The sequence below is a fragment of the Corylus avellana genome, chromosome ca3 (assembly GCF_901000735.1).
Source record: "Corylus avellana chromosome ca3, CavTom2PMs-1.0".
Lineage (NCBI taxonomy): Eukaryota > Viridiplantae > Streptophyta > Magnoliopsida > Fagales > Betulaceae > Corylus > Corylus avellana.
Genome location: NC_081543.1, coordinates 33161580 through 33171879, shown reverse-complemented (window position 1 = coordinate 33171879; position 10300 = coordinate 33161580). Strand labels below are relative to the sequence as shown.

Here is a 10300-nt window from a genome sequence, read left to right as displayed (position 1 = left end):
GTGGTTCGACCACCCCCAAATCGGCCAGGGAGCCACCCCCTTGGCCAAAAATGGGGTGATCCAGCCACCCCATTTTGGCCAAGAGGTGGCTGGAACCACCCTATCTTTCTCCTCATTTTTTTCTTTTAAAAAAAAAAAAAAAAAATTAAGTAAAAAGTCAATTTTTGCTGTTGGCACTGTAGCTGGAACAGTGCCGTTCCAGCTACAGTGCTGGCCCTGGCTGTTGGCAAATGAGGCCGATATGCATGGTAATCGATTTGTGCGAAATTCAGGGCCTTTCGCGTTCTGGAATATTTCGGCATGGTGGATTGGATAGAATCTAATAGAAAAAATAAAAATAAAAATAATAATAATAGAGTTTGTAAGAAATACATTTTTTATACGACTAAATACTTGTTTGCCTCTCTCGGGTGGTTTAATTTTTTAATATAATTAATAAGAAAATATGTGCTTATAAATAAAGGTTAAAAACTTTTTTGCAGCAAGGAAATCCCTCAAAAAAAAAAAAAAAGTGCTTATATATATATATGTGTGTGTGTGTGTCTGTTGGTTTGTAGAAATTTTTTACCAACTTCTATAAATAAAAATAAATAAAGAAATAAATAAAGCTCAAACTTATTAGGATTGGCTTTTTTTTTTTTTTTTTTTGGAGCAATACAATAAGATTGACTTGTTCATTCGTTAATGACCTTTCAAGTTGTCATCTGCGATCACAATAAAGAATTGTCAACACAATGCTACCAAAGAGGTTCATTACAAACTCTTATATTAATGCAATCTACGATCAAATTGGAGATTTCTAATTTATGAATTTTAGAATAATTATTTATTTTTAAATGTATTACTTAAATGGGAGCTTCCCTTTCTTTCTCAACTATTGACTTTTTTTTTTTCCCCTTTGGCTTTAATACATGGACTGATTTTAAATTATCAAAGAAAAAATATAAAATCAATCAACATGGTTTATGTGATTTACAATCAATTTCATATGGTATCAAAATAAACTCAGAGTTTTTTTTTTTTTAACAAGAATCTTGTCAAATTTCATTGATAAAAGATCAAGAGTATAAAATTCTTACATCACACCTGATAAATCATAGATACAATCAGAAAATTCTTATAATCAAGTACTATCTATGATTTCGAATTCCCCTCTCCCTTTTATGAGAAGATGTCAAAAAAAAAAAAAAATACTATCTATGACTTCAGCTTTCGCTAACCCACGTACAGTTACAGTTATGAAACAGATCTGCATTGAGCAGATTATATCTAAGACATGGGTAGCCCAAATTTTCAAACTTTATTTTTCGGTCGTGAGAGATAATCCCCTACACCAATCTACTCATCCTTGGCCTAAAAGATGAGGAAAACAACTCACGTCCTCGACCCAAAGACCATGACAAAAATAACAAAAAATCAAAACTAAAAATTAAAAATTAAAAAAAAAAAAAAAAAAAAAATCCCCAATACAAGCACTAGCGGAGGAGCACGACATTGTAGACATTCCCGAGAAAACACGCCTTGGCTAGTGAAGATGAGTAGATTTGAGTTGAAAAACTAGATCTAGATCTAGATCTATAAACTAGATTTAAATCAAAACCGCCAGAAACAGAGTCAGAAAGAGACTACACATAAGACACCGAGCATTGCTACCAGGGGAAGAGGAACAAGGAAGGGGAGGAGGGCGATAGATGTGTTATTAACTCAGAGGTTCTTGAGGTATGCCAAAAAAACAATTTACTCCCTACAGTCAAATTCCCCTAACTAATTTAACAGATTATGTTAGTGTAACACTTAACACTTACTTAAATAGCACACGTGACACAATTTTATTGGTTCTAACATTTTACCTTATTTTTACCTTATCATAACATGTTGTTGATGCACGTTTTTCTCTCAATAGTTTCGGATTGGTGTGATCTTCACGTTCTTCGAGGCGTCTGTGATTATCAATCGGGTCTCCGATGCTTAAGTTAGTAGTCGTATATGGAGTCAAAATGTAGCAAGAGCTAGCATTGTATATCAAAGAAGATCCTCTTACCGATGTCTTTAGTTCCCTTTTATAGGGTTTTTCTGTGTAACTGCTTCCTTGATTTTCTTCTTTCAGATGATTGAAGAATCGTTTGAAATAATGGGAAAATAATATGAGGTAGTTGAGATAAGGTAGGACTTTATAAGATAATGTATGACCTTATGAGATAATTAAGGGTTGTTAAGAGATAGTGGGACCCATGGTGAATTTTATCCCCAACACATGTTAAGTTAGTTGACGGAATTTGGTTGTAGGGATTTTTTGTTTTTGTTTTTTTTTTTTTTTTTTTTGCATACCTCAAGGATCTTTGAATTCATTTTGACAAGGGAATTAATTACAAATTAAATAAACTATAATGACTAATTTTACATTTTTTTGTTTTTTTTTTTTTGGTTTCTTATAACAAGGTGGATGGTGAGGTGTGGGTTCAAGACTTAAATTGTATGGGTACCTACGCCCATTTGACCCACAACAATTGAATTTAGTTTTGAGACTCTAAGAGCATTCTTAGCGGTCTCACCAAATTTTACTCACAAAAATAGCAAAATATTATATTTATCTATTTTAGTTATCCAATTTTTTTAAAGCACCCATGCAGTTTTATCATTTTAATTATCAACTTTTACTATTTTATTTAAATATTATTATTTTTTTAAAATTTCTTTATTCTTCTTCTAACCGATAAGTCAGGGTAGCATTTTTGTTGGAGCCACGTTTTTAGTAGAATTTCAAATTCCTTTTTCTTTCTTTTATTTTTTCTCCGGTAAGTAGAGAGTTTCAACTTTCAAATTTATCTAGGAATCAAGTTTTATTTTTTTTTATTTTTTGGCTATCTGTTAAATCACAAAACTAAGTCACTAATAACCAATATACTAAGTTTTAAATTGGTTCGGATTGATATATTTCATAAAAATATAATTTTATATGTTAGTATTTTCTGTTGGTTTAAAAAAGTGATTTGATGTGACATAAAAATAATTTTATTTTTATTTTTATGTTTTTTAGAAAAATTTGTTAATATTTTTATTTTAATATATATATATATAAACAAACGGAGTCCGTACCCCTGTGAAGGAAGCTTTGATTGTTAAAGAATGACACTGTTTTGTGGCAATGCAACTGTTGCCAAAGGCCATTGGGCATGTACTACAATCCACTGTGAAATGGAGATTATCCATTGCTTTTTGAGAGGTAAAATTGTCGTCGTCTCACTTTTTGTGAACAATTTTACCAGACCGACTCTTCTCCATTTATGAGTCATATTGTGAGACGACTTTTTGTGAACAATTTTATCAGACCGACTCCTCTCTATTCAATTGAAATGAAGACTATCCATTTCCAATTCATTGTCATGTACAACAACTCATTAATGCAGCATTTATGGAGTGTGAAATTGTAAGTTGTTTTCTCCATTTATCATGGAATTGGTGCAATTGGTATGGTATGGATTTTAATCTTGGTGGTATTTACATTATATCTAAGGTTCGAATTCTTATGAGTCATATTCGTTGAAGTTTTATAACTTTTATCTGATTCATGTAGAAGGGGGCGATTTGCACAGATTTAGAGATTATCTAATAGGCAAGAGGGATAAGTACACAAAGTAACTCTCCCTTAGAAGATTGTTTATATATATATATATATATATATATATATATATAAAAGTAAATCTGAAAGGCCAAAGCCCGAGCGAAAGTGCAACAGCTTACGAGCAAACTGAAGATTCAGTACTTCAAATCAACTTTTTACTCCTCTACACCCACTCTGTGTTTATAGAAATTTTCCTATTGAGTATAAATGAATGAATTAGTACAATTTTAGAATGCAGTTTGGTGGCTAATATGCATTTACAGATTTCTTAACTAAAATAATTAGACTAATGCTAGGAGAAGGACTAGAATCCTCCTTAAGTCATCTCACATGTGATGTACCTTTTAAAATTACCAATAAATCAAAATCAAAATGATAATTTCAAATTCAATAATTATTTTCAATCAAGAATTTAATTGTAACACTACCAATATGATAGATTTTAGTTGTAACACTACGAGTATGATGTACCTCATTATACAAATTTACAAATTCCTTAGTTATGCATGGTACCATCTGATTTCCATGGGACTTGCAGATTCACCCCTTGAGAAGCATCATTTTCACAACTAACTTTTGTGATTCATTTACTTGCTAAATCATGAATTCAAAGCGATTAAAATTGAAATAAGATTAAACGTAGGAACCAACAACTAAGTAACAGCTTAACTTTATGCAATAAGGATTAGAATATGAATAAATTTGTGGAGAAAATTAATACATCTATTTTCTAGAAAAGCTAAATGATCAAAAATTCAAGACAAAAATCCATTCACGCATTCCCAAAAGACACATTAGAATCCCGAAACCCAGAGCATTGATCATCTAACTTTTTTTTTGGAAGAAATTAAATTACTTCAAAACTCATTTATTTATAGACAAACCGTTGTACACAAAGTGAATTCATGTTCAAAACTATGAATTCAACTCACCATTTTTCTTGTCTCTTCTCGATTAGATGTTCGTACAAGTAGGGTCGACACAAACTTATACAAGCTCTATGGGTACACGAAAAGCATTGTCTTTGCAAGCTCTAGAGCTTGCTTGCGCCCGAACAGCTTCTCCACAATTGCAAGTGCAAACTCGATGGAAGTTCCTGGCCCTCTGCTGGTGATGAGATTGCCATCAACCACAACCCTGTTTTCAACTTCACTCGGATCTGACAGCTTGTTGCACAATGCAGGAAAAGCTGTGGCCTTTTTACCCTGGATCAAAGCAATGCATATTTTTCAACTGAGGCCATCGAAATGCAGAAAAATATGAATGGAAGAAACAATTTACATTATAAAATTCAACAATGCTTTGAAAACAGTATTATAGAATACGGGAATAGCATTAAAAAGCAGTGGTTAATCACAATATGGGTAGGAAAAAACTCAATGAAGTCTCCAATGAATTTGCGCTTTGCGCACCAATTTCAGAAAGGGATTTCATTCCAAATCTTGTAATTAATAGATAGAGTCACACATTATATAGTCTCTTTCATAAAGATTGTGGTGAAACTGGTTCAAATAAAGAAGGTAACGTTGATCTGTACCTTGAGTAAGCCATGGGGTTCCAAGACTAAAGCTGGGGATGCACATATTGCTCCATAAGGTCTATTTGATTCCTTCTGCTTCTTTAGAAGGTTCACAAGTTTTTCAGAGTTTGTGAATGCTTGGGCCCCACCCAGTCCACCCTGCAAATTTACAGAAAGTAGTTATGCCAAACAATTGGTCGTGGCCAAGTAGAAAGCTAAAACCCCCAACTTACTGGCAACACTATTAGGTCAAACAGAAGATTAGTAGCCTCATCGAGGAGCACATCCGCCACTAGTTTAACTTGACGAGAAGCCAGAATTTCTAGTTTGTCCTCAACAGAGGCCACCACAACATTTGCTTTTGCTCGGCGAAGAATATCAATGATCATCACAGCTTCCATTTCCTCAGTGCCATTAGCAATAGGTACAAGAATCTGAAAAGAAAAGCACCAGACACCCGTAATTCCCTATACACAAACAATATAAAAACAAATGCAAGCAAAAAGCCACGTTCGTAGAGAGAGGATATACCGAGGCAAAGAGAGTGATACCTACAATTTTGTTAAACACAACCCTAGCCCCATTTATATCAATATAAATGTCTATTTTAGTCTTGAAGACTACAATAAAGCTATGAAGATATTGTCTAACACATTGCTGGAGCCAAGAAATTCATACACGCTGTGATTCATTTCATGGTTGGTTCTTAGATTTTGTAAATATGTACCAGCACAATCTCAAGAGGTAAAAATAAAGACAAATAAATAAACATCTGCTGTCTTACTGGGACAGCAAGAAGCATACATCAAAGCCCAAAGCTCACCTTGGGGCAATCGTCAAATGTCCACTCAACCGGATTTAGCTCCCTTATGGTATATTCCTCCCCATGGTTGGAACGCATAACCTGAGAATGAGACAACAGTGATGCACAAGGCCCAAGGAAAGAGAAGAGAGAAGAGGAGAGGGTGTTCATCGTGCCAAAAAACAAAAAACCCAAATACAAGACTATCTAAAACAACTGAAGCACGAAGGTCAGAAACTTGCATATGCGAAAGCACCATTGCATTTTTCAAACAGCTATCATAACAACTTGGCACTTTTGCAGCCCCAAAATGGGGGGGGGGGCCGGGGAAAGAAAGGCAAGCATTTCAATCCCCCTAGAGGCAGTATTTTGGGTTGATCACTGAGTTATTGAGTGCATGTAACACTTGAACCATCTTCCAGCAATGAATGAGAGACTCGGATTATGGCAGTCGTTCATATCAGCTGAACAAAGTCAATCAACTAACTTCCCAAATAAGTTTTACTTGATCACAAATTCAACTCTTCTAACACTGAAATGAAACTATAGCCACCTTACCGGCTCCTTCTTGGACACATATTGAAACAAATAGAATTGTAAGTAATCATGGAACTGAGGAAATTAAGTCCTTCAGCCAGGTAAATAATTAACTGAAAGAATAATAATGAACATCTGTAAAGCTCAAAACTTGAGTTTGCAATAAGGCTATTTGAAGATATCTTTTTCAAGTGTTACACTTAATGTTCCAGGCTTTCTTTTACTCCAAAAGCTTTTACTTTCTTCTCTGATAAGTAAAGAACTGATCAATAAGCACAAAGACAAAGGGATATCAAAAGCCATCAGATGCTATGTCTCGGCCATTAGCATTCTCCTTAAAGAGATTCTTTACCAAATTTAGATGAAATTTCCTCTTTTGCAGTGAGTCAAGCATTGTAGCCACTTGTTGAGAATGGCATTCAAAATCTTAACACTCCTCCACCAAAGTTCCTTGCCTAAAGAAACTCTTTCTATGAGATTCCCCAAGATGCTCCATAGCCTTTTTTTTTTTTTTTTTGACAGGGAACCTTGACAAGGCAGGGCCCTTCGAATCCATCCTTGCAGAGTAAACCTCGGACCCGTACACTATACCCTCAGAAGTTTTCCTACACGGATCAGGGTAAATCGCAGGCTTTTCACACTAGGGGATGTGGCTCCAAGGGGGAGTTTGCACCTAGAAAGTCTTGAACTTGGGATCTAAGGGGTGATACTCCATAAGACCACAAGCCTCAACCACTAGGCCAACCCCTTGGGGTTCTCTATAGCCATTCTTTAGGGTGTATCAGAACATTTGGCTCCAGAGAATACCATCCTCTAGATTATTTACCATTTTTTTTTATCTTAACCTCATAAGGGTATTACATTTCCTCCTCAATTGCACCGCAACAATAGTAAACCAGATATTCCAGCAACCTCTATTCAATCTCCTAAAGTTCAGACCCAAAAGAAAAATAATTACTGAATGCAAATATCTAAAAATAATATTTATGACAGATCACCAATTCTCTGTTAATGATAACTCAACGAAGACCATATCAAACTCTGAGTAGCTACCCTGGCCAACAGATTTTTCCGTAAAACTGCATGCATATTCTTTCCTTCTAATTTTTTATTTTTTTATTTTTTATTTTTTATTTTTATTTTTTATTTTTTATTTTTTTTTAAAAAAAAGAAAAGAAAAGAAGAAGAAGAAGAAGAAGAGAGAGATAGGAGGGAATGCAAGTAAGAAAAAGAATATACTAGAGAAAATGTAAATACCATTGGCCCAGAAACTTCATTAGCTTTCTCTTTCCCGTACAATTGCTCAACCAGCGCAACAGAAAACTCCATGGTAGTTCCAGGTCCACGACTTGTGACAACTCTGCCATCCACTTGCACTCTTGATTCGACGGCAGTTGCACAAGGGGCTAATTGCTCCATAAACGATGGATAACAGGTTGCCTATCAAAACCAATACACCCAAAACTTTTGATTTAAGTCATTACAATCAGGAGATCATTTTCAACACAGATAACAAGTTAAAATACACACTCTGATGGCTGAGAATGAAACAGTTAGCTAGCTTACTTTCAAGCCCTTCAGCACACCCCATGGCCCGAATGCCACGGCAGGTGAAGCGCATACTGCAGCATAAAGCCGCCCATCTGCTGCCTGCTTCTTCACCAACCCTTCCAGAACAGCACAATCTCTAAGATGGGTAGCACCCGGCATGCCTCCCTATAGGATAAAAAAGCAAATAATTGAATGCTATGTTAACCTCTAACACAACTCAATGAATAAGAAATTAACAGTATTAGTAGAATCTTGTAGCTAGTGAATGAATGATACAAAGAGAGAGAGAAAGGAAAAGACCTCATCCCGTCAATTTATCAGGGCTCTCAGTAACCAACTAGAAAAAAGTAAGCACTACTTGGTGATTGGAAAAGGTTGGGTGGGGAGCTGCTGGTAAAATTATGAAAATGATGCTTCTCCAGGGGTGAATTTGTAAGTCACATGGAAATCATATAGTACATACCAGTGCATATATGATTTCATGCACAATATAAAATGGAATCATCGGAGAACGTAGTAGCCATCAAAACAAACGATAGCTAACCTTTGAAACATGATGAATTATGGAATCCTAAGATGAATTGATGTCATCCAATCCATTGATTGTCCAACTATATGTGATTCTAGTTGATTGATTACCAGCTCCAAACTGTTCTTAATTTACAATTTGAAATCATAAAACTGTTAAGATGGAACGGCCAAACACGCCCTTAGACATTGCTTCATAAGAAATCAATGCTCTACAAACCACATCAAAGTAACTTAAATTTATTATCTTACTTTCTCCTATAAAATCATATTGTCCTACCTTTTTTTTCCTGAGCAATCATAATGCACTTCACCATGTGCAAAAAAAAATTCTTTCGTTTTCCTTCCCTTAGGCTTTTCCACAACAAAACCAGAAAAGTACAAGTGCTGCATTCACACAATTTAACAGTGGCCAACAGATACATAAAATATATATTGAAATTAAAAAAAAGAAAAAAAATCATTCAACAAAGCAAGATTTCCCTTGATGAACAAGTTCCACAAATTCAAATGTTAAATAAAAAAAAATTAAAAAGAAAGTATGCCTAATTAACTTGTCAAAAACAACCATCAAAAGAAGGTAGCAAGCTCAATCAACAAGCACCACACACAGAGGAGAGAATCGTACAGGTAGAGTGATGAGATCGAAGACGCCGTCAGCGCAATCAGAAACCAAAGAATCGGCGACGATCTTGACGCCGTGGCCAGCGTCGACGCGGAGCTGCTTCTCCACAGAAGCCACCGTAACATCAGCCCCGGCTCTTCGCAGAACGTCAATCGTGATCACCGCCTCCATCGGCTCCGAACCATTTGCAATCGGAACCAAAACCTAAAAACACCAAAATCAGTCAACCAAACGCCTTTCAACAGGAAACTCAAGAAATCAAGACTTTGCTTTTCCATTCCATTTACAGCATTAACCTTTCGCGCAGAGGAAGCCATTGTAGCCGAGACGGAGAGGAAGCGCTTCTTCGGAGAAATGACTCTGTTTATGTGAGAGAAGCGAAGGAGAGAGTAGTGAGGGGCGAAGTGACGCAATGCCATTTCCCAGTGGAGAAAAAGTATATATATGAATGTTCTAGGGGCTTCTGGGCGAGGAAAGTTGAGAGCTAGTGTAGCGTGCGGATATGGCGGCAATGGGTCTGGGGTTCTTTCTACGGTTGATGTTTGTCCGGTTTAAGATCATTATTCGTTGTGATTATGCCACGTAAGCTATCAGTAACAGCGAAATTTATCATTTGTACAGTTTGGGAATGCGAGGGAGAGCATGGGCTCGCTTAGGCCCAATGCTAAGCAAATTGCAAGCGTAAAGAGCCCAATTTCTGTAGCCTTTCCTTTCAAATCCTTCGCCTTTTAGGCCTCGTTTAGTTTGCAGATTATCTAATTATTGAAAAAAATGTTATGGCAAGTTTCATCATTCTAAAATGATTATGGCAAGTTTCATCATCCTCGACTCCCTACTGTGCTGTGCTGCTAGCATCACAAGAGTGAATTTATTTGTTGTGCATTTTTTTTTTGTGCACAATATGTAATTTGATGGGTCGCTTTCAATCTTGTGTTCAAAAGTATTTTCGACTAGTCTCGTATTCTCTCTTCTTTCGGATAAAGAATGAGAATCATCCATCTTTATAACCCTTACTTGCTTAGAAAAAAAATAATAATAATCATAAAAAATGATTTTACAAAGATGTAAATCACATAGTTTCTTCTGAAATATATATATATAAGTATGAACTTTTTT

At 35.5% G+C, this 10300-nt stretch overlaps 1 protein-coding gene across 1 annotated transcript; it reads right to left on the bottom strand.

Moving 5' to 3' along the window:
* Window positions 1–4474: 4474 nt before the first annotated feature.
* LOC132176380 (protein DJ-1 homolog B) lies at window positions 4475–9624 on the bottom strand. The gene is made up of 8 exons (XM_059588572.1): window positions 9481–9624; window positions 9188–9388; window positions 8047–8196; window positions 7738–7920; window positions 5965–6045; window positions 5375–5575; window positions 5160–5300; window positions 4475–4827 (listed from the first exon to the last, which is right to left on the bottom strand). Exons 1-8 carry the CDS (start codon window positions 9601–9603, stop codon window positions 4621–4623), a joined length of 1287 nt encoding a protein of 428 aa, XP_059444555.1. The 5' UTR covers window positions 9604–9624; the 3' UTR covers window positions 4475–4620.
* Between the last annotated feature and the right edge of the window lie 676 nt (window positions 9625–10300).